This window comes from Eurytemora carolleeae, unplaced genomic scaffold (assembly GCF_000591075.1).
Source record: "Eurytemora carolleeae unplaced genomic scaffold, Eaff_2.0 scaffold732, whole genome shotgun sequence".
NCBI lineage: Eukaryota > Metazoa > Arthropoda > Copepoda > Calanoida > Temoridae > Eurytemora > Eurytemora carolleeae.
Genome location: NW_019396711.1, coordinates 8,192 through 33,151, shown reverse-complemented (window position 1 = coordinate 33,151; position 24,960 = coordinate 8,192). Strand labels below are relative to the sequence as shown.

Here is a 24,960-nt window from a genome sequence, read left to right as displayed (position 1 = left end):
AAGACTGGTATACCAGGTTGCAAAGATTTAAGGATTATAAAGTTAGAGTTTGTGGTAAGTGTTTCTGCGTGATTAACCTGCCAGAAGATTAACTTGCCAGAAGATCAACCTGCCAGGAGATGAACCTGCCAGGAGATGAACCTGCCAGGAGATTAACCTGCCAGGAGATCAACCTGCCAGGAGATCAACCTGCCAGGAGATCAACCTGCCAGGAGATCAACCTGCCAGGAGATCAACCTGCTAGGAGATCAACCTCCCAGGAGATCAACCTGCCAGAAGATCAACCTGCCAGGAGATCAACCTGCCAGGAGATCAACCTGCAAGGAGATCAACCTGCTAGGAGATCAACCTGCCAGATCAACCTGCCATGGCTATGGGTGTTCTGAAAATCAATTAAACACATATCTGTAATAATTCTCATGCTCAACCTCTTCTATTTTCAGCGGTAAAATAAATCATTAGATAAGTTAAGAATAGCTTGAAAATCATGTGTTTAACGATTATAAGCGTGTTGGTCGATTAATAAGGAAAATTCCCTAATCCGTCTAAGTTGTAATGGGACTGTTGTGACTTGGACCCAACTCTACTAATCGACCGGGCCACTTATAAATACGCCTAAGATCCCTTTAATTTATGTTTTTTAATTAGAATACTGACAGCTCTATTCTATGGAGCTTCTTCCTTTCTGATAATGGTTGTCAACAAACGGGTTCTGACTGTTTACAATTTCCCATCTTTTCAAGGTAATATATCAATTATTTTTAAGAGTGCGTGAGAATATTAAAAAGAGGCAAAAAAAATTTCTTTTTTTTCTCCAAAGCTTACTTGTTATTTTTCTTAAAGATTGATATTTTAAATATATTTATTTCAAATATACTTTTTTTATTATTATTTAAATAACTTAAGTTTAATTACAAGAGTGGAATGTATTTTTTAAAGTTTTTAAGCTCTGAATCTTAATCATTTATTCAAAAAATAGTTTTAATATGAATTTTGTTTCTTTAGTTCTAGGACTGGGACAAATTATTGCCACCATAATAATTCTAAAAGTTGGAAAACTTTTACAAATTGTTAATTTCCCTGATCTCACCAAAGATACTGCTAGGAAGGTTAGCTTATTGTTATTATTATTNTGTCATTGTCATTGTCATTGTCATTGTCATTGTCATTGTCATTGTCATTGTCATTGTCATTGTCATTGTCATTGTCATTGTCATTGTCATTGTCATTGTCATTGTCATTGTCATTGTCATTGTCATTGTCATTGTCATTGTCATTGTCATTGTCATTGTCATTGTCATTGTCATTGTCATTGTCATTGTCATTGTCATTGTCATTGTCATTGTCATTGTCATTGTCATTGTCATTGTCATTGTCATTGTCATTGTCATTGTCATTGTCATTGTCATTGTCATTGTCATTGTCATTGTCATTGTCATTGTCATTGTCATTGTCATTGTCATTGTCATTGTCATTGTCATTGTCATTGTCATTGTCATTGTCATTGTCATTGTCATTGTCATTGTCATTGTCATTGTCATTGTCATTGTCATTGTCATTGTCATTGTCATTGTCATTGTCATTGTCATTGTCATTGTCATTGTCATTGTCATTGTCATTGTCATTGTCATTGTCATTGTCATTGTCATTGTCATTGTCATTGTCATTGTCATTGTCATTGTCATTGTCATTGTCATTGTCATTGTCATTGTCATTGTCATTGTCATTGTCATTGTCATTGTCATTGTCATTGTCATTGTCATTGTCATTGTCATTGTCATTGTCATTGTCATTGTCATTGTCATTGTCATTGTCATTGTCATTGTCATTGTCATTGTCATTGTCATTGTCATTGTCATTGTCATTGTCATTGTCATTGGCATTGTCATTGGCATTGTCATTGGCATTGTCATTGGCATTGTCATTGGCATTGTCATTGTCATTGTCATTGTCATTGTCATTGTCATTGTCATTGTCAGTGTCAGTGTCAGTGTCAGTGTCAGTGTCAGTGTCAGTGTCAGTGTCAGTGTCAGTGTCACTGTCACTGTCACTGTCACTCTATTATCATGATCAGTGTCAGTGTCATTGCCATGTGTCACTGTCACTGTCATTGTCATTGTCATTGTCATTGTCATTGTCATTGTCATTGTCATTGTCATTGTCATTATCATTATCATTATCATTGTCAGTGTCAGTGTCACGGTCACTGTCACTTTCATTGTCATTATCATTATCAGTGTCACTGTCACTGTCACTGTCACTGTCATTGTCACTGTAATTATGATAAGTATTAAGATTGTTATCGTTATTGTCCTTGTTATTTAGATGATTGTTAATTATATAACCAGAAATCTCTTAATACAAGGACAACATTTAATGATTTAGAATCAAGTTACAATTGTAAAAGTCCAATGAGCATGAGACTGAGAAATTGTGCAGTTTAAACAGACCAATTTCAGTAAACTTGTGATTTAATAAGCGTTAAGAAAAGGTCGTTGCTTTGTAACAACATGAAATTCACTTAATTATTGTCGTTGTTCTATCCCATTGTATCATAAAACTGAGATTGGACCAACAGCCACCTGTTCCAACAAAAGATCTAGAAATTCTAAAATGTGTGTTTTTTCTCTCTTAGATTTGGCCTCTGCCCCTGATGTACCTTGGGAATATGGTGTTCGGACTAGGGATGGATACAACAGAATTAAATTATTGAAAACAAATGCTTTGAAAAATTGTCTTGCATTTGATTTCTATACTTTGTGATATTATTATATTATTAAATCAGATTAAGTTTCATAGAATGAGGTTTCCTGTCATTTAATAACTTAAATGCTGAATCACATTTGTTCCCTTGTAACTCTCTGTCTAAACTAAAAGAAAAGAATTGAGTTATCCTTGTTATTCTGTCCGAAAATTGATAATTTTATAATGGGATCTCTTTTAAAGTGGCCTACGGTTTTTTTAATAGAGACAATGAAGGAAATTGAGAATTTTTATATTTTTCTAGACAGAAAATGACAATAATTTTACTTGTTGTTAATCTGTTAAAGGGTATTGTTGTGAATCAGTCAGGTTTCTCTACAGTGGTCAACGATTATGTCAATACAATGCATTAATAATAATGCTTTGATTCCTAACAACGATTTTTTAAATAACAAGTTTGTATGTTTCTGCTGTTTGAAAACTTGGTAGAAATCGAAATTAAATTAGAAAGTCGTCTTCATTGCATTAATATAAACGATGACCACTGCTTAAAATAAGAGTTACTTGAAATTACAATGATATTCATTGTATTTCAAGGTTTAAGGTATTAAATATATTCAAAATTAAAAGATTGATGAATTCTTTTGAATATTTATTTTTAGTGAAAAGGATTAAAAGTTTGATGAATATACTTCTGATGTGCACTTGTTAAACATTTAGTTAAAGTTAGTAATTATAATTTGTTTACAACTGCTAAGCTTGCTAATAACAAACTTTTAAAGGGACAGACCGTCTATGTAAGGTAGATAAACTGAGTATGCAGTAACATAAAACGTTTCCCCGATGTATAATTATTGAGTTTAAGAGCATAGTCTACATTCAAAATCATGAATTTGGGTGGGTAAGCTTTCAGAATCGTTTTTTTTTTAAATTATTAAATAACGACGACGAAAAATAAAGTAAAAATTATGCAGTAAATTAATTAGATGTTAGGAACAAATTTCTCAAAAGAAATTTGTCAATAAATCAATGTTAGAATCAATTATTTCGTTTTCATCATTATATTGAATTTCTTATTTTCTATGAATTTGTTCTCAGATTTCTACAAATTCTTCAAATGTCGTCTGTTCTATAAAAATTCCAGAAAATCTGCAGAAAATATTTTAGAAACTAATACTTGAATAAGATTACTTATTTTCGATGATAATATTAATCTTTATTTTCTCAGCCTGTTCCTATCAACAAATAAGTTTACTGTAGAATTTTGTTTACGTTTTTGTCGTCGTTATTTAATAATTAAAAAAAAAAAACTGAAAACGTATCCACCCAAATTACAATTTTGAATGCTGACTTTTAGACTCAGGATTTAAATATCTTCAAAAAGTTTCATATGTCTCAAATGAATCCTAAAGAATTTGTCCACAACACTGCATACTCAGTTCAACTACCTTACATAGCCGGTCTGTCCCTACAACTAAAGTTACCAATTGTAGCCATTACTCCTTTTCACAGTCAATCAGTTTTTCATGTTTTTTGGTCTTCAGCGATTAAGTAAAATTGCTTCTTGTTAGGGGGAGTGATAATTGTATATCTGCTTTTAAATATTCTTTTTAAGGTGAATATTTAATTTTGAAGTCCAAGCCGAGTAGAGCAGTTCAACTCTCTGTATACCTGATGATATTCGGCACTTTAGGGATTCTAATCTCCTTAATCATTCACATAATCAAACTTGGTGGAATAGCCTTTTTTTCCTTTATCTTAAATCTTAAATCTTTAAATCTTATTAAATGTCTATCTATCAACTTTTCGTAGTCGATATCAGTAAATCTATTTATCTATCTACACCTTCTGTCTATTTATCAATAACCCGTTAATTAATCTTTTAGAATTAAATCAATAATCAGTCAATCAATTAAAGGGAGTGTTCGCAAAAAATGAAAGGGGGTAAAGGCTTAGTGCGATAAAAAAGCGCTTTTTATCGCTACTAATCTTACTTCTATCTGTTGCGTCTATAAGGAGAAGATTGTTTAAGACGTCTCATACCGAATAACTTAGCGGCCATACAAATTGAGAAAATTGCAACATACGACTTAAAATCAATTTAATTTCAAACTTCTTCAGATATTACAACCTATAGTATTCGATTATCTTTCGCCACATTTGTATATAGTTTATATTTTATAATAATCTTTAATTAATTTGTTTATTTCTCTAGTCGCTTGCGCAACTATCTAAGAATGCCGCACACCACTCACAATTTTCGAAATCCGTTGAAAGCGTTTTCTAAAAAAAATAATCAAGTAAACAATCATCAATCAATCATTTAACCAAGAAAACCAACAATCAATCAATCAATCAATTAATCACGTAAACTAATCATCAATCAATCATTTAATCAAGAAAACAAATAATCAATGAATCATTTAATCAGGAAAACTAAATAACCAATCGACAATTAATCAAAAAGACAAACAATCAATCAATCATTTAATCAAAAAAACAAAACATCAATCCTGCAATCAATTAATCAACCTGGAGATTTGACTGTGTGTAGTTGCTGCGTCTAACGACCTGGCGTTTAATGTCCAGGGTTATGTATTTGTTCTCCTTAACGATTTCTTCACTGCTGGTAATGGGGTGATCATGAAGAAAAAATTAGACGCCAAGGTAAAATATTTGAATAAGTTAAAGGGTGTCCTAATAAACATGAGAATGAGTGAATAAAAAAAATGTAAAGATTTTGGGAAAAACGAATATTTTTTTAGTTAATAGAGAAATGGGAAATTTTATGACATTATATGCACGCACATAATGTTAATAAATCATTGCAAACTAGACAGAAGGAGGAGTACAGACATTACTAGTGACCTCGTAGCTCCTTTTTATATGCTAATTTAGATTTTACGTACAAGTTTAGGAAAAATTATTTTATCCGGTTATTAGAAACTTTCAACATTTTTTGTCTTCTTAATATCTCTCCTATGAGAGGAGTTATGGTCAAAAACATATAAGACTTTAATCTGATGTGAAATAAATATAGAAATAATCAGATAAATTACAATTCATATTATATTACATAAATGCCAATGTTGATCATTTTAAAACGAGTAATTATTTATCTGGAATTTTTTTTTGAAACTAATTTTTATGTGTTTTCAAAGGATTTGGGTAAGTATGGTCTGATGTACTACAACAGTTTATTCATGGTCCTCCCCTCTCTCTTTTTCTGTGTACAATCTGGAGATCTAGAAACTACATTAGGTAATACCAGGGACCACAAAACTACATTAGGTAATACCAGGAACTACAAAACTACATTAGGTAATACCAGGAACCACAAAACTATATTAGGTAATACCAGGAACTACAAAACTACATTAGGTAATACCAGGAACTACAAAACTACATTAGGAAATACCAGGAACCACAAAACTACATTAGGTAATACCAGGAACCACAAAACTACATTAGGAAATACCAGAAACCACACCACTACATTAGGTAATACCAGGAAACACAAAACTACGTTAGGTAATACCAGGAACCACAAAACTACATTAGGTAATACCAGAAACTACACCACTACATTAGGTAATACCAGGAACCACAAAACTACATTAGGAAATACCAGGAACCATAAACTATATTAGGTAATACCAGGAACCACATAACTACATTAGGTAATACCTGGAACCACAAAACCACATTAGGTAATACCTGGAACCACAAAACTACATTAGGTTATTCGTTTATTTTTAACAATTAGAATTGTCACAGATATTTAAGACCTTTGATATTTTATTAAAAATTAAATAGAATTTAACACCATCAGGTTGCGAAAATAATTGGATTAGCAAATTAAAGTTTGAGGCAAGTGCTTGATTTCTTACAACTCTTAAAATTATGAAAATAACACATTTTTAGAAGTAACAGAGTTACAAAATACAAGTAACATGGCGATATTGTATATTTTAAATAAAAGTAAATCTTGATAATCTTGTGCCCCAGAAAGGCACAAAAAAAGTTAAAAATTATATAGATCAGAAATAAATTTATTAACTAACAAATCTTTTCCCCAATCTTAATTATTTCGTTAAACTGTTAGATCTTCATTCACAAAATTTCAAGCAATAAAACGCTGATTCAATTTTATTTAAATCTTGAAAATAGATATCAGAATTATTTTTTAATTATAATTATTTTTATTAACTTTTTTGGAAACTTGTACACCAAGCAAATAAAACAAACTTTAATCTTAAGTTTAAATGGTCTTTTAACCATATATATTATTTATCTATTATGAATTTAATGTCAAAGCATGCTAATTTTAAATACTCATAATATGTGAAAAGTTTTTACCCCTATTTTTATGATTTGTTGACATTTTAGTTATGTGTACTGCGTACAATTCTGCTTTAACAACAACAATTGTTGGATGTCTCAAAAATATTTTAATAACGTACCTAGGTAAGACAAATGATATGATTGAATATTATTTCTTCTTTGTTTATGGTTATTGATTAACTATCTTTTTATGGATTGGACTGGAATTTGCTTTTGTCAAAGTATATTCCAAATGTTGTTTTCAATGATTTATACGTTTTTTTCTAAAATATTACTTTGTATTAACATTTTTGAAAAAAAAAATCGACGTTAAAATATGTCGCAAGCTATCTACATATTTCTTAGGAATATTAGTTGGTGGTGACTCAAACTTCTGACTACCATTATTCTATAGTAAACTATCTATTATTTAGGAATATTTATTGGTGGTGACTCAAACTTCTGACTACCATTATTCTTTAGTAAACTATCTATTATTTAGGAATATTTATTGGCGGTGACTACAAACTTCTGACTACCAGTATTCTTTAGTAAACTATCTATTATTTAGGAATATTAGTTGGTGGTGACTACAAACTTCTGACTACCAGTATTCTTTAGTAAACTATCTATTATTTAGGAATATTAATTGGCGGTGACGACAAACTTCTGACTACCATTATTCTATAGTAAACTATCTATTATTTAGGAATATTAGTTGGTGGTGACTACAAACTTCTGACTACCATTATTCTATAGTAAACTATCTATTATTTAGGAATATTAATTGGCGGTGATTACAAACTTCTGACTACCAGTATTCTTTAGTAAACTATCTATTATTTAGGAATATTAGTTGGTGGTGACTACAAACTTCTGACTACCAGTATTCTTTAGTAAACTATCTATTATTTAGGAATATTAATTGGCGGTGACGACAAACTTCTGACTACCATTATTCTATAGTAAACTATCTATTATTTAGGAATATTTATTGGCGGTGACTACAAACTTCTGACTACCAGTATTCTTTAGTAAACAATCTATTATTTAGGAATATTTATTGGCGTTCTGACTACCAGTATTCTTTAGTAAACTATCTATTATTTAGGAATATTTATTGGCGGTGACTACAAACTTCTGACTACCAGTATTCTTTAGTAACTATCTATTATTTAGGAATATTAATTGGTTTTGACGACAAACTTCTGACTACCAACCAGTATTCTTTAGTAAACTATCTATTATTTAGGAATATTTATTGGCGGTGATTACCAGTATTCTTTAGTAAACTTTATCGGGCTCAATATAAGCGTGGTCGGCAGCTTAATCTATACAAAAGGTGATTTGATAAAGAATACAATTAAAGTTATGTTAAATACACTAAATTGGGAACTTTTTCTATAGCGAAATGGAAATACTGAAGTATGAGTAAAATTTTTAAGATGAAATAATTTTTACAATGCTTTTAATGCATAAAAGTCTAAAACGTATGAAAGGCTACAAACGTATGAAGCGTCAGCGTGTCAGTTTTCTGACATGACATGTAGTAACGCCGTCAAGAAAAGCAACTTTTACTGTGTCTTGTAGTTTCTGAATTCAAATGATGCAATAAAATATGCAAAAAAAATACTAATGATGATGTACGATTATTGTCAGAAAACATTAAATTCTCTTTGACATCTTATTTCTTTTAATTAAGTAATTTTGTAATTTACAACTCAACTATGTGTTCAAATATTTTTAGAGATATATCAGTTGTATTTGTTGTAAATTACAAAATCTCAAATAGATTCTAGTACAATAGATGGCAACGTAGAATTTGTATACTCTCAGTACAGCTGTATTCTTACGTCACAAGTGTCAAATCGGTATTGTGTTCGACAAAATTATTAATAATAGTGATAATTATAGAATAAAGTGCCTATCTTACAGTAAAATAAGTGCAATTTTATGTGTTCTCTATATTTTCTGTTTTTACACTTTTTTATTTGATCTTGGAAAATATGTCAACTATTGTGAGAAAACTTCGTTTTCCTTGTTATATTTGACACTTGTGACGTCGTATATAATTGGTCCATTTCTCTGTTGCCACCTATTGTACTTGATAATATAGCGGTGGAAAATCCTATTTCACATACTACAATTGTCTGGTTCTCACTGTATTTAAATAAGAGATTATTAATTATAAACGTACTTTTTTCAGTGACCTTCACGGCGAAGGCTCGGCCAGCAGCTAGTGAAACGGCCGGTCAAGTGCTCAAAATTTAAAAATATTTTAGAAATAATTTACACACTCACAGTTTTCTTCAAAATCATTTCCCTTATTATGTAGACTCCGTTCAGGGTTTTGATTTTAAAAACCGCTAAAATAATTTGGGTATTGTGAAACATAAAAAAAATGACACAAACATGTTCCTTTAAAGAAAACGAAACTAAAAAATAATTATAATTTAAAGACCGCTGGTTAAGTACTTTATTGATTCAAACAATTTTTGTCCAATTTATTTGTTCACAAATATTTGGACGACAAAATATACTGAAAACTGGTTCAGCTTGATCCAGGGAATAACAATAGTTATCTTTTCCGCTAGAGTTTAATTTCGTTTTGGTTAGTGAGGAGCTCAGAGATCAGAACTTATATTGTTAATCTTAAACAGTTGATCTCGATATCCAATGTGAGCACTTTTGAATTTTAGGATTAATGGTTGATCCCTTAATAAGTTATCCCTGCAGGGTGAGACCATCACGGGATATCAGAGGGTAATTAAATAACTTTGTTTAAGATGGTCAGAGGGAGATCAATACTTAATCCCAAGATTCACAAAACACAAGTTCTGACTATTTATGATTGCCAGATGATTTGCTATCTGTGCCACTTTAGCCATGGACTGTTTAAGAGACAATTATTAAATCAATAATTCGTATTATAAAATTTATACATTCCATAAATTTAGTTTTTAATGATAAATTATTGTTATTTTTTGCAAATATTGTATAGTTCAATTTTGTAAATAAATTTTTGAGAACTTATGAATGTAGTTGATGTAGATAAATTTCATGGAAACCAGTTTTTAGGTTTTTTTTCAATTATGTAACTAGTAATGGAACTGTTGAACCTTAACTTGGTATTAACATTTAGATAAATATTTACAATACTTATTTAATTTTCAAAAATAAATTTAAAAAGATTTAAAATTTGTAATTAATTCTTTATAAATAAATACTTGGATACCAAGCAAAGAATTAAAATTTTTATTTGGATTTACACCCCACAACCAGAGGAGGTCCACGGTGGTTAATTTTATCGGGGTTATTACGTATCCAAACAAAAAATGAAAGCATTAAGATAGTTTTTATATCGGAAGCAAATTCAATAACTGCAAGTAAACATTTTAGCCACGGTCCGTAAGTCCTTAGTCATTTACTGATTAAGTATACTCATATCATTACTTGATTCGGTTAGTTCTTTGGATATCCCTGGTACTGGTTTGATTTGATTTGACTGTAGTTTTCTTTTAGCTAGAAATTGTACCGCTCTGATCCCTTCACAATATTCACATACTAAATTTGCGAAACATGGTTGATTTTCGCGTTAAAAATCTTTTAGCGACCATTATTTCCGAAATAAAGGAAATTAAGAGAAAGAATATTTTTTTGAAACAAATATTGAAAGTTAAATGTTGTGAGTGTTAAATTCATGTTCATGTACTGAGACCAGATTTAATGAGTTGCCAGAAATCGTTGAACCACACATCGTCGGTTCAAATCCTGAATCAACAATTCAACGATAGGGATTTATGAGGATGTAGGGGATGAATTGAAGAGTGAATCAGTAATTAAGGATTTGAACCGGCAGCAGGCAGCCAAGCGACCTTCCCAACGCATTAAATGGATAAATTATTTTTAATAAATATTTAATAATGAAACACTTTTTGAAAACACTAATATTTAAAGTTCTACAACAGATTACATTTTTTTACTTTACACAGTTTTGAGATCAGAGATCAGGATTTAGGAATGGAAATTTTTAAAACTATTTTCATGGAAAGGCTTGGTTTCGAATCCAGGCTCTTTATTTCAGGATGGATATAATTAAGAAAACTGTAGAATAGGAAGACGACATTAAAGCAATAATACGTGCATTTGGTGTTGTTACAAAGCAACTATAGTTTTACTAAAGTTATCAAATCACTTCATAAGAGAAATGGGTCTGTGTACACTGCACAGTGTTAACCAGAACCAGAAAACTCTGGAGTAAAGAAATCTCAAGAACACGTTTAGATGGATAAAGTTTGAGATAAAATATTTAGGCTGTGACAAGCTCCGGGAGAAAGCTAATTGCGTCCAACATATTTTTTTATCGAATTAAGAAAACTTTTCAATGAAATTACAGGACTGAACCTTAACTTAAATTTTTTTCGATAAACTTATTTGACACACCTCGTATATCAACTACTTCTCGTCATACATTAAATTTTGCTAGAGAGACATATATATATATTTATATTTATGACAACATTTTTATTTATTAATTTGTGGATGTAGAATTATGTTTAGTTATTTATATACATGAATTTATTTTAGAAATATTTAAAACACATGAATTTAAACAAAGTTGAATAATGATTTTAAAAATAACACATAATTGCAGCATGGATCTTGATCATGATCTTAGACCTTATGTTAAAATAGAATCAGAAAATGATAATCCAAGTGAAAGATACACGGGGAGTTCTCTAGGAAGTTCACTGGAACTTGAGAATCTTTTTTTACAGATTACTCTTATCTACATCAGAATTTGAACTGCAGAGGTCAGCTTGTAAATTCCTAATATTTCTCTGACCATATGGTTGATGATTTATACTGAAAGTTTCCAAATTTGGTATAATTGTGATTTTAGATGTGTTGGATAGATTGTCTCCTTCTTGGTATAGTTCAGATTCCCTCTTGTGGATTCCTTCTTGGTGTAATTCAGACACCCTGGGTTGGATCCCTTCTTGGTGTAATTCAGTGTCCCTCTGTTGGATCCGTTCTTGGTGTAATTCAGGGTCCCTCTGTTTGATCCCTTCTTTGTGTAATTCAGGGTCCCTCTGTTGGATCCCTTCTTGGTGTAATTCAGGGTCCCTCTGTGGGATCCCTTCTTGGTGTGCATCAGAACCCCTTTGTTGGATCCATTCTTGACGTACTTCAGGATCCTTCTTTTGGATCCCTTCTTGGTGTAGTTCAAGATACCTCTGTTGGATTCCTAAATGGTGTAATTCAGACACCTTTGGTTGGATCCCTTTTTGGTGTACTTCAGAATCCTTTTGAACTGTCCATTCTTGACGTACTTCAGGATCCCTCTGTTGGATCTCTTCTTGGTGTAGTTCAGGATACTTCTGTTGGATCCCTTCTTGGTGTAGTTCAGGATACCTCTGTTGGATCCCTTCTTGGTGTAGTTTAGGATCCCTCTGTTGGTTCCCTTCTTGGTGTAGTTTAGGATACCTCTGTTGGATCCCTTCTTGGTGTACTTCAGGATCCCTCTGTTTGATCCCTTCTTGGTGTACTTCAGGATCCCTCTGTTTGATCCCTTCTTGGTGTAATTCAGGGTTCCTTTGTTGAATCTCTTCTTGACGAACTTCAAGGGCTGACTGTTGTCTCACTTCTTGACGTTCTTCATAAGCTCTCTGATGAATCCATGCTTGATGAATTTCAGGATGTACTTGTTGTATTCCACCACGATGTAGTTGAGGATTAACTGTAACTGTCTCCTGTTTAAAGTTTTGGTTGTGCCCTGGAACAGGGTTTAAATGAATGGGTTTGGATATATGAGAGAAACCTTGATCATAAATATGAATTCTGTTCAGATGAAGTCCTTCCTCAATAGTCTCAGTATATCCTAAATTTGGTAATAATGAACAAAGAATGATTAAAATCTAATAATAATATTAAAACCAAGAAAAACCTCAAATATTTCAAACTTGGACTATTTGATCTAACAGAATTGATAGTTTTAGATAAGTTTGATTAGTTTTAGATTAGCTACATACAAAAAAAGTATTTGTATTTAAGGCTTAGATAAGAATAGAAAACAGTAAATATATAGAATCTGCAAATAGCATACATTGCAGAAAGTAAAGGATAAAATTGAACCTGGAGGTGGGGTTTGTGGTTGATCCCTTGAATCCATTGAAATGTTCCATTCACTTCCTGCTAAATTTCAAAATCAATTTGATACAACAAGACGAGCGAAAAATATTCAGCAAAGCAAATTGAGAATTAGAAAACAGTGGATTTATCATATTCTTCTATTTTCTTGTAACTATGAAATGTCGCTTTGTATTTTGTAAGCTATTTTACTGCACTTTATCGAAAACATTACCCTGAATTCCCTAAACGGTTTCTAGAGATACAGGGTGTCCCAAAAACATGGGTATTCAGTGACGAATTGGATATCGTCTTTGTTGTGAATTAGCATTGTAATACCTAATTTCAAAAGCCATAATATTATTATGTCTGCTAGAGTTTATTTAATGAAAAGGGTAAAAGACTGTAAAGATGTGTCTATAATGTCTCCGCAAGATGAACAGTGAAGACGGACAAGTTTACTCTGTTTGTATACTGCAATTTTCTTGTTTTACTAATTAGACCTTTATGCAGTCACAACATAAACAAACAAAATGTGAACATAGCAGACGAAACTATTACAGATTACAGCTTTCTCAGTAGGTATCACTATACTAAACAAAGAATTATTTATAAAGACGATATCGAATTCGTCACTGAATTCCCATGTTTATTGGGACACCCTGTATATCAAATTAACAAAAAGAAAAGAAAACAAAATGAAATAGAGAGTCGACATTGATTATGCAATGTTATGGTTCCTACGGAGTAATGAAATAAAGTCTTTTTATAAATCTAAAATCAAAGACGACTTTGAAGTCATAAATCAATCAATTTATATTTTTCCAGATTATTTAGAATAGGACTGTAAAAACTGAAGACATGTTTTAATGGAAAATTAATTTTTCAGATTTAGCACCTTGTCTATTAATATTCCAAATATATGCTGCTTTTTCCTCGGCCTCCAGATAGTGTAGAACAGAAAGTAAAAAGGAAGCATAGTGAACAGTTGCAAATATTATTAGCAGGGTTACAGCCTAAACAGTACAGTACAATGGATAAGAAACAATTAATAATAATAAATATTGAAATTGGTTTATTTTCATTCATAAAGAAGGAGACTTTAGAGATGATTTTAAGGAATTTATAATTGTCTGTTTATTATACTCATGGTTCCATGCAACTCTGATCTTGTTTCTTTCTTTGCCAAATAAACCATAGAAAAACTATATTCCATGCGGAGAGCTTAATTCAACCATAAAGTAGTCAAGAGTTTTAGGTCGTCTTTACAGTCTCATCCTTATGAGTAATCTCTATATAAAAAGCGGCAATGACTGTACAGGGTCTCCCACTAGGTAATGCGACTTTTATTGGTTAATGAGTGATTTTAACAGAGGCGCAACTAGGGGGGGGGGGGCGGGGCGCGGCCCCTCCCCTAGCACCGGAGGGGGGGGGGGGCGCCCCCCCCCCCCTGCAGAATGAAAAGAAAGAAAGAATGGCGAAAATCAGTATCACAGGAATAAGAAAACCAATAGAGTTATTGTAGAAATTTTATTATACTATAGTTAGTTTTAAAAAGAATAATTTTATCTTTCTCAATTCTCAAGGCTAAAGGGTATTGTAAACATTTAATGTAAAAAAAAGTTCTGAACTGCATTTTATTTGTGTTGAGTTTATAGAGTACTCGTAGATATCAAACTTTGAATTCTTATGGTAAATATTCCAAGTTTGAAATATCAAATGTTTACACCACTCGGTGCCAAGATTTAGGGATTAGCATATTTGAGTTTGTGGCAAAAACTCAGTTCCAAATCTAGAGAAAATTCTGAACCTGGCAAATTTCTAGCTGATTTTCATATTTGATAACTAACAAGATTAATCTTCTTTGACAGAAGTTCTGTAAAATCGAAAATGAATTTAGATTATGAATGTTGGTTAGATCAATCATTAATTCAATAACTTCAAGAGAAAAGGTAACAATAGCTGTCCTTTTTCAATGTAGATGATTGAAATTATTATTTACCTATGTATTTTTATGTTTTTTTTTCCAGAAACTATAAATGATTATTTCTTGCAATTTAATCTGTAATTAAACCAGGTACTTAAAAATACTCTTTTGCGATTCGCACACATATTCAATGAATTGACTCATATCATTCATTTTACAGCTGTTGGAAGTATAATTTTTGTAAAAACACAAGAACAACAAATCGATTTGAATTGAACACAGCCAAATCTGCATGCAACAACTTAAAATTTCCTTTTTTTCAAAAAAGGGGGGAAACCCCCCCTTAACCCCCCCCCGAACCCTAACAAAATAATATATTGCCCCCCCTTAGCAAAAGTCCTAGTTGCGCCTCTGGATTTTAAGATGGATTTAGTATAATGAGTCAGTAATTGAATAATCATTTATAGACTTTGAGATATTTAAAGATGCAATACTCAGTCAAATTTGTAAAAAAGTTCATTGTAAAACAGTTTAATAATTCAACACACAAAATATTAATCTTAAGTAGAATTGAAAAATGGTTTGAGTTGTGCTTTTGTGATTTTTTAAAATCACACTTTAAAGGCCCTAAATATACCATTTAAAAATGTAGTTTTGCCCGGAAGAGTCAAATGTGGTGGTACGGAAGGGGAAATAGTGGTGGCTCATTGCTGCCGGAAGAGAAAAAAGCTAATATGTGGTACGGAAGGGAAAATAGTGGTGGCTCATGGCCGCCTGCCTTCCCCCGATCATGTAATACGACATTAAAAAAAACTCTAGCTATGTATTCATATATCTGGGATTCACTGTACCTACCTTGTAATAGTTAAGTTTTGTTTCTCGTATTTCAGCAATAATCCTGGCTCTGTCAGAAAGGTAGTAGAGCATAATCACTGAATTTTAAACTATCATTTTAAGTTCTTAAAGAGACATATGATTTCAAGTGACCCGTAATTTATTGATTGGAATGTTTGATGCACAATGGTACCCACTAAATCTTTGTTTGTATTGCAGGATGAACAAGATATTTGTCTCGCTAAAAACTGATTATTTTCAATTTGGGTTTCTCGATAAATGATAATTGACTTGCGCATTTATAGAACGGTGATAATGAAGTAAATTAACAGAATTCCACACTTTCTTAGATAGAAAACGCCGATCTTTGTTGCTCAGAAAGAGATTTAAAGAGCAACCTTTTGAATATTACAATGATGGTTACTTGAAATTACAATCCCCCTAATTCAACCAAATAAATATTTTCAAATCTTTAATGATATCACGCTATTTAAATCAATGATCAAAAACAATCAAATTTCCGATAATTTTTGCAATTCTAAGTACTTTATATTCTCTACTTAAACTTGAAATGACAGTTTCCTAGAACAGCCCCAAGGAACATAAAGACTAAACATGCTAGTATAATCCAGGGCAGAAGGAGAAACCTGTACCTTGGCTTAAAACAAAAATAAAATAGTTTTTAAAAACTTAAATCTTTTGATGTATAGTAATTGAATTATCATGAAGTTTCATTGAAAACGATATTTTATACCTGATAAAATTTGAAGACGTAAAAATAGATGAGAATACAGGCAATAACATTGATCAGATTAAACACAGATGTAAATGTCAAAAGAACAGCCCACGAGTTGAAAAGTTGGTTGTACACCTAATAAAAAATTATAATCATAAACACATTTAAACAAATAAATGTTATCATTTTCTTGACCTTGTCTCTGTTGAAGCCAAGGGCTCCCAGTGCGCTGGCAAAACTGTTGAGTAATAAATATCGGTCATCCTCGGGAGTCCAAGTCAAGTTATTAGAAGCAGCAACAACAATGTTTAACGAAATTTCCTGCCATCCAGGACTAACCGGGATCCAAGACGAGTGTGGGATAGAGAAGAGAAAGAGATATGCTAAGGAACATCCCAAAGAAACCGTTGCAATAATTCCTAGAAAATATCTGTCGGAGCACATTTTGAATCTAAAATTCGCGGATTTCTCAGGAAAATTCGTGGATTTCATTCAAGGAAATTAGAATGAATAAGAATTTACACATCTAAATAAAAGTTGAATCGGAAAATTCATAAAACATTTACTTTAATCTGGACATTGAGGAAAAGAGGAGATCAAGCAATGATCTCGATAACCACCATTCTAAAGTTTTCAGCTCTGACCTTAATTACAAAATTTAGGAATAAGGAAACAGAGAGATATGGTGATAATTATTGAAACTTATGAAAAAGAAAAACTCAGTTTCATTTCCAATTCCTTCGATTTTCTAGGTTGAAATTCCCCTGGGCTTACCTAGACTATCCATATCCAGCAAAGGTGTACCAATAAACATGGGAATTGAGAGACGAATTCGAAATAGTCTTTGCAAATAATTAGCGTTGTGTTACCTAATTTCAATGGTTAAAATCATTACATCTGCTTGAGTATATTTTGTGCAAACGTTTTTATGCAAAACGTTGCATGATGTTCTATAACATTTCTGCAAGATAAACACGAGATCATTAATTACAACACAGTATGCAATAAAAAAACAAACAAATTCTGAATTGAACTCAAGCAGACGGATCATAGCTTTCCTAGATAACCCCATACTAACTCAAAAAATCAAAATCGTCACTGAATTCCCATGTTTATTGGGACACCCTGTACATTACATTTGAATACATAAATACAAACATGAATGCTTTATAAAACGGATATCTAATACAACAGTTAATTTATTATGTAACAAAATAAAAATACTGCAAATACATACATTTAACATTATAGTATGGCATAGATTATAATAACAAATAAATGCTAAACCCCCTCATAATTAGTTCGTTTTTTTCAATAAAATTTTTGATTTGTAAATGAAGACATTCCGAAAAATGCTTCTCCGCAGAATTTCTTCTGGAAGTTTTTTTAGCTTAAGTAAATCAACTACTTTACATTTTTGCAGGGTGTATATTTTCTTTAAAACTACCCCCAACCCCCCTTCTTGAAATTAATTTTATTTCCTATAAGTTAAGCATGTTAGCGCAATATTTTTTAGAGTTTTATTCGCTGATTTCGCGATTTTTAATAAATTAATAAAGTTTTGGGTTAAAAGTATAAAAAAAAAACTGAAAAAACTTGCCTTTTGACGTCCTATTTTTCATTTTTCATCAAAATTCTAGAAAATATCCACCCCTGACTTTTTGCATTACTTTGTAGTTTTTTTTTGACACAATGACTTACACAACATTGCATTACATTTAGAGAATCAGAGGGGCAAAGAAGTTAAATCGTACCGTCTCAGGCACAGATATATGCCCTCAGGCATGCTCCAATCTCAATGGGTTTCCACTACCCCTGATGGTGTCATAACTAAGTCCCACAAGACTGACTCTTGAATCACCTTTAGTTCGTCAAATAGTCTCCTCCAATGAAGGACTGTTGACATGTCCATTGTCCCCCCTTATATTCTGGCGAAACAGTGGGCTCAATCGTCGTGTTGACAAACAATAAGAATTCCTTATCCTTGTGAAGATTGTGTATTTCTGCTAGAAATTTTGTTTTAATCAATCTGTATCTTATACTCTTGAAGAGAACTAATCTAGAAAAGTTCTAGGGTTGGAGGTTCTCGGAGAAACTGGACTCAAAGCTCCAGTTTCGTGAGAGGACAGTAAATTTGTAATTTAATTTTTTTAATTTTTATATATATTTTTAATCAAGGTCCTTCAGAACCCACTATGATCAAGGGGCCAGATCATCTTACTTCTTAACAGCATGAACAGCTTCTATAAAACATTTATATTTTTGGGATGTTATAAGTTAGAAGAAGTCTTAACAGAATGTTTCTTTTTTAGCTCAAGAGTTGAACCAAGAGTTTCTATTTTCACAGTTTGTCTTTCATGAGTTTGTCTTTTAATGGTTTGTATTTCTGGAGTTTGTTCTTCAGGAGATTGTAATTTCGAAGTTTGTCTTTATGAGTTTGTTTTTCAGGAGTTTGTCTCTTCAGGAGTCGTTTCAAGAGTTTGTCATTTGGATGTTTCAAGAATTTGTCATGGATGCCATTGCGCTCCTGAGATTTAATCTAATCCTTTAATTCTCTAATCGTCTAATCGTCTATTCCTTTATGACAAGTTTATCATCGTCTTCGTCACTTTCAGGTTCATTTTCTTCTTCCTTCTCATCTTCGTTTATTTGATCATTCTTCTTCTTAGAGAAGTTTAGAGCTGAACCGTTCTCCATAATATCCTGAAAAATCAAGTCGAGTATTAATTTGATTAGGTGTTTTTAAGGGTATAAAAAGTAGCCCCCTCCCCCACCCCTGGCGAATTGATTTTCAAAAATTGGGAGGGAGGGATGTTTGAACTTAGAACATTTTTACCACACTATTTTTGCCCTCCTCATACTTAATACAAATCGGGTTTCAGTTCAGGTTAATTTCAGGACTTATGTTTGAATTTTCAGAAAAGATCAGTGTTTGTGACAATTTCCTGTCGGCTAGGTTACAGGGTTATGTTACGCTATTCACAAACGATGAGCATTTTGAGACGAATTTACGGAATTTATTCAGTCTTTAAATTCGGTGTGCACACATTTATTTTAAAGAATGAAGCGTCGTCATTTAAGTATCATGCTTTGTAAAGAACTTTGAGATAATTTTAGGATTGAATTCGAGTGAGAAAAAATCGATATTCAAAAATTTTTTTTTGTTAATTTGCTATCTAAATTAAAATTTTTTTATTTTACCTGTGAATTGTGAAGCTGTGGTGAGTATGGAACGGTTGTGATGGAACGACTAGAATATGGAACACTGGAACTAATGAGCTGTGTTCCAGAGAACAAATTTGCCGAGCTGCTGAAGGGTATTGTGAGTAGTGAGCTGGGTTGAGCTGATGAGTAGGATACTGGAGCAGGGTTGGAGGAGAAGGAGGAAGGTTGAGGATTAACTCCGGGTCGGGAATGAGCAGTGGATGGAGCTAGGTTGAGCGGAGAGGTGCTGGATTTTAGAGACAAATCATGTATTCTATCCCCTGAATCATCCGACCCTTAAAACTCATCAATAAAAATGGAGTCTAGTCTACTTTTCACAAAGAAAAAATAAAATTAAAGTTGTTGAAAATATCAATACCAGTATAATCAAAAATAACACAAACTAAAAAACACAAAAGTAGTAACAGTTGTTTAACTATTTCTGCAAATACTGCGGACGGCAGATTATGTGTTTACTATTTATATGATAAACTTGATCAAGAATTAATGTTACAATTTAAAGTTTAAAAACTAATTTTCTTTTAAAATCATTTTCTCATACCAAAAAAAATCTATTTATATCCCTAGGGTTATTATTTATGTGAACTTTCATGCAAAGATGCCAATGCCCGATTTACAACAGTATCATTAAAGCTTAGTCTGCTCAAGTATGAATTATTCAATTTTTTTGTTTTTGAAAACTTTTTATTTTCATTTTAGGTTTTTCTGCAGAAGTGATTTGCGCATTTCTTGCGTATGAGAAAGACTTGAGAATTTATCAGAAATAAACACTTTTCGTGTCCGAAAGAAGACGTTATTTTCCACATTTCTGACCGTGTTGAATTGATAAGTTATATCTTGTGTTCATCACCTGGTTTCAGTTTAGATTTATTCACACCGTGATCCTGGTGTCCACTGTACATAGTGATAGTTTGCGCTGTAGCACTTCCTGTACATAAATACAAAGTTTAGATACATAGTGATATTTTGCGCTGTAACACCTCCTGTACATAAATACAATGATTAAGTACATAGTGATATTTTGCGCTGTAACACCTCCTGTACATAAATACAAAGTTTAGGTACATAGTGATATTTTGCGCTATAGCACCTCCTGTACATAAATACAATGGCCAACGTTTGAGCTGTACTTCTTGTAAATAAATACAATTTTAATGTATATAGTGATGGTTTGCGCTGTAGCACATCATGCACATAAATAAATACATGGTTGAGTACATGGAGATAGTTTGCGCTGTAGCACCTCCTGTACATAAATACATGGTTGAGTACATTGCGATAGTTCGCGCTGTAGCACCTTCCGTACATAAATACAATGGTTGTGTACATGGCGATAGTTTGCGCTGAACTTCCTGTAAAAAAATACAATGTTTGAGTACATAGTGATAGTTTGCGCTGAACTTCCTGTAAATAAATACAATGTTTGAGTACATAGTGATAGTTTGCGCTGAACTTCCTGTAAATAAATACAATGGTTGAGTGCAAGGTGATAGTTTGCGCTGTAGCACCTCATATACATAAATCCAATATTTAAGTACATCGTGATAGTTTGCGCTGTACTTTCTGTACATAAATACAATGGTTGAGTGCAAGGTGATAGTTTGCGCTGTAGCACCTCATATACATAAATCCAATATTTAAGTACATCGTGATAGTTTGCACTGTACTTCCTGTACATATATACAATGGTTGAGTACATACGGTAACAAGGATACTGTTTCTATATATACAAATGTGTTTTGTCTGTCTGTTTCTTTGTAACCATACCATTCCATCCGTTTTATTAGGAAATTCACCAATTAAAAAAACATATAACATTTTGATTGTTTTCGTTTAAAATGTTGAAAAGGAAAATGTTGAGCGACTAAAAAAAAGTGTATAAAGGTACGCTAAGTCCAGAGGTATATATTAGGGTGTCTCAAAAAACACAGCTTTTTAGTTGGGCAGGTTTTCCCATTCTCCTAGATTCCCAGAGTCCTAATATAGAAATAACAAGTCTGTGAGACAACTATTTTAGGTACGTAAGAAAGAAGTGCCTCAGAATTACTTGCAGGCAAAATAAATGAAAAATTAAGACATCAAAAGGCAACTATTTTCGTTTTTTAAACTTTCCCCCCAAAAATTAATTCATTTCCCCCCAAAAATTAATTGTTTTCCCCCCCAAATTTAATTTATTTTTCCCATTTTTCAAGAGAATAAAACCCTTAAAAATATATTTGCGCATACATCCCTGGCTAGGTCTATTGCATATGAATATACTGCCGAGAAGGTTTCTGTCAAATATTTTTTAATACATTTTCGATTCCCAATAATTGAAGTTCAGTACAATGTACAATGTACAATGTACAATGTACAATGTACATTGTAGTGTATATATGTGCAGCAAGGGGTGAAAACTAAGTGAACAGTAATTTTAATTATCTGACCTGATATTCTAAGATCTAGTTCTCCATTGTTCCCAACTCTAGGCGGGCTGGTAGAGATGACTTGACTAAAGGACAGGGGGGAATAGTTCCGTCCTGAACATGTAGGGTTAATTAATTTCGTCCTGAACATGTAGGGTTCATTAATTTCTTCCTGAACATGTAGGGTTAATTAATTTCGCCCTGAACATGTAGGGTTAATTGATTTCGACCTGAACATGTAGGGTTGATTAATTTCGTCCTGAACATGTAGGGTTAATTAATTTCGTCCTGAACATGTAGGGTTAATTAATTTCGCCCTAAACATGCAGGGTTAATTAATTTCGTTCTGAACATGTAGGGTTAATTAATTTCGTTCTGAACATGTAGTGTTAATTAATTTCGTCCTGAACATGTAGGGTTAATTAATTTCGTTCTGAACATGTAGGGTTAGTTAATTTCGTCCTGAACATGTAAAGTTAATTAATTTCGTCCTAAGCATGTAGGGTTAATTAATTTCGTCCTGAACAATGAACATGCAGGCTTAATTATAAGTAAATAATTTCGACCTGAACATGTAGGGTTAATTAATTTCGTCCTGAACATGTAGGGTTAATTAATTTCGTCCTGAACATGTAAAGTTAATTTATTTCGTCCTAAACATGTAGGGTTAACTAATTTCGTCCTGAACATGTAGGGTTAACTAATTTCGTCCTGAACATGTAGGGTTAATTAATTTCGTCCTGAACAATGAACATGCAGGCTTAATTTTAACTAAATAATTTCGTCCTGAGCCGGCGATTTAAAAAATTCAAGAAAATACGACTCGGGTCTAAGCTGTTGTTGAGCCTTATTTACGGCTCGGGTTTTCAAATTTAAGTTGCATCTATTTGTCAACAGAATTTAGTTCATAAAACCGGTTTAATGTTGTATTTGGCGGATTTTCATAGTTGGAATTGGTGCATTCCGGGTTTTGATGAGAATAAGACCCAACATTGAGCCTTATTCTCCACTAAAACCAACCAAGGTCGGTTTTATTTTCATTGGGCTTAACTCCTTAAGTCGAGCCTAAGATCTCGCAGCTGTCAATCACGTGACACAAGCTGTCGTCATAGTTGGGTCGAAGATTGGGTCTTAAAGTCGGGTTTAAGGAATTACGGCTCGAGCCGAAGTTTTTAAATCGCGGGCTCTGGGCTCGGACAAATCAGAGTTGCGTGCCAAAATTTCAAAATTTCTCGGCTTCTAATTGGCTTTTCGGTTACTAAAATCGTCACTCTGATTGGTTATACTTTTGAGATTTTCCCAAACGTTAATGCAAGATTAAATTAATCTGAAGAATAGTAAACATATGACCTTAAAGAATTGATCTCGATATCCACTATTCTCAAGTTTTCAGCTCAGAATACACAGGGTTATGCGTTGATTTTTTATATTTAAACTTTTTTGGAGAAATAAAAAAAAAACCTTAAGGATAAAGTGAAATGTCATTGGTTAGAAATCTTGTTTAAAAAATAAGCATTAAAATAGATTGGAGGAAAGGCGATTGGCGACCTTATGTCTATACCAAAAGTGACCCTGAAAGTTAACACCCCAAGTATTTACCAAGGGCATTTGAGTAGTTTCTGACTTGTGCTTCAATGTGTTCAGCAATAGCATTATCTTCATCATCGTCTATCTCCTCCTGGTCATTTTCCTCCTACACAAGAGCATCCAAATAATAAATAATTAGCAATGAAAATACTAATAAATTTACAATATAGTAATAATTATTAATTATAAAAGTAAAATTAATAAAATAATAAAAAATTAATAAAATAATAATGAAAATAATGAAATTCGTAACAATAATGACATAAAAACAATACCAGTAAAATTAATAAAAATAATAATAATAATAACAGCAATTAATCCAAAAAATGTCAATAAAAGTAAAATCAATAATATGTAATATTAAAAGTGATAATATAAAAAATACTGAGGGTGGCCAAAACTTTGGAAAAATCCGTACAATCCGCACATAAAAATCCGTACAATCCGTACATTTGTACGTGAGAGGTAAAACTTTTTCTAGACGCATAAACGGGGGGGGGAAGGTGGGAAGTAGTTCTCTTTGCACCCCTGCGCATCCCAGGGGGGCCTGCCCCCTCTGGGATTTATGAGCAAAGGTTAAGATCAGATGTGTTAGGTAAGAAGATGAACTTGCGCCCTCCTGCATAGGAGTGTTTTTCTCACTAAAAAGTAGTTGACAAATTCATTTATTATAAAATTTTACCTTAGTATTTCCCTTTCATCTAAAATCACCCCCCCACTTCCCCATATTGCATAAAGAAAGATTAAATTAGATTGTCAATTGATACAACAATCAACCTATTATAATTAGGAATGAAGATTAAGTGCAAAAATTAGCTTTTGTTGAGTCAAAGTCGAAAAAAAATGTTTTTCCGGGCAAAAATCCTGAAAATCCGTACAATTTGAGACATTCAGGGTGGCCAAAACTTTTTTGAACCCATCCGTACAAAAATCCGTACATTTTCAGAAGAAATCCGTACAATCCGTACAATTATCGAAAAACAATCCGTACAATCCGTACAATTTTTAAAAAAAAAATCCGTACAATCCGTACATTTTTTTAAACCAATCCGTACATTTTTTTAAAGATCCGTACATTTTTTTTAAAAATC

The 24,960-nt window shown here is 32.3% G+C and overlaps 3 protein-coding genes across 4 annotated transcripts in view; 1 reads left to right on the top strand and 2 right to left on the bottom strand.

Annotated features, from left to right (window-relative positions):
• Positions 1 to 119: 119 nt before the first annotated feature.
• LOC111707662 (UDP-N-acetylglucosamine/UDP-glucose/GDP-mannose transporter) lies at positions 120 to 10,109 on the top strand. Its single transcript, XM_023480795.1, has 10 exons — positions 120 to 351; positions 621 to 743; positions 1,006 to 1,109; positions 2,636 to 2,702; positions 4,319 to 4,396; positions 5,258 to 5,370; positions 5,865 to 6,348; positions 7,093 to 7,170; positions 8,279 to 8,368; positions 9,233 to 10,109. The coding sequence occupies exons 1-10, from the start codon at positions 120 to 122 to the stop codon at positions 9,295 to 9,297; spliced, it is 1,434 nt and encodes a 477-aa protein (XP_023336563.1). The 3' UTR covers positions 9,298 to 10,109.
• A 1,451-nt stretch (positions 10,110 to 11,560) lies between these two features.
• LOC111707668 (uncharacterized) lies at positions 11,561 to 17,141 on the bottom strand. 2 transcript variants are annotated; one of them, XM_023480809.1, is made up of 7 exons: positions 16,848 to 17,141; positions 16,671 to 16,787; positions 16,499 to 16,574; positions 15,938 to 16,014; positions 14,054 to 14,171; positions 13,162 to 13,218; positions 11,561 to 12,907 (listed from the first exon to the last, which is right to left on the bottom strand). In XM_023480809.1, exons 1-7 carry the CDS (start codon positions 17,094 to 17,096, stop codon positions 11,799 to 11,801), a joined length of 1,803 nt encoding a protein of 600 aa, XP_023336577.1. In that variant the 5' UTR covers positions 17,097 to 17,141; the 3' UTR covers positions 11,561 to 11,798. The 2 variants fall into 2 exon arrangements, with proteins under 2 accessions (XP_023336577.1, XP_023336576.1); XM_023480808.1 differs by having other exon boundaries at positions 11,562 to 12,907; positions 13,162 to 13,221.
• Positions 17,142 to 17,833: 692 nt separating this feature from the next.
• Positions 17,834 to 24,960, bottom strand: part of LOC111707667 (MPN domain-containing protein) — a gene marked incomplete at its 5' end in the record, with an annotated part of 15,015 nt that continues 7,888 nt past the window's right edge. Inside the window, 5 exon segments of the mRNA XM_023480807.1 lie at positions 17,834 to 19,355; positions 19,854 to 20,152; positions 20,728 to 20,805; positions 22,304 to 22,396; positions 23,882 to 23,975. Of these exon segments, the coding sequence (XP_023336575.1) occupies positions 19,224 to 19,355; positions 19,854 to 20,152; positions 20,728 to 20,805; positions 22,304 to 22,396; positions 23,882 to 23,975 (696 nt within the window).

Coding starts and splice junctions, on each gene's coding strand:
- LOC111707662 (XM_023480795.1), top strand. CDS start 120: ATGAACCTGCCAGGAGATGAACCTGCCAGGAGATTAACCTGCCAGGAG. Junction 744..1,005: donor CAATTTCCCATCTTTTCAAG/GTAATATATCAA, acceptor TTGTTTCTTTAG/TTCTAGGACTGGGACAAATT. Junction 4,397..5,257: donor GATGATATTCGGCACTTTAG/GGATTCTAATCT, acceptor GACTGTGTGTAG/TTGCTGCGTCTAACGACCTG.
- LOC111707668 (XM_023480808.1), bottom strand. CDS start 17,096: ATGTGCTCCGACAGATATTTTCTAGGAATTATTGCAACGGTTTCTTTG. Junction 14,172..15,937: donor CAAAACTTAACTATTACAAG/GTAGGTACAGTG, acceptor TGTACTGTTTAG/GCTGTAACCCTGCTAATAAT. Junction 13,222..14,053: donor TTGGAATATTAATAGACAAG/GTGCTAAATCTG, acceptor TTTGAAATTTAG/CAGGAAGTGAATGGAACATT.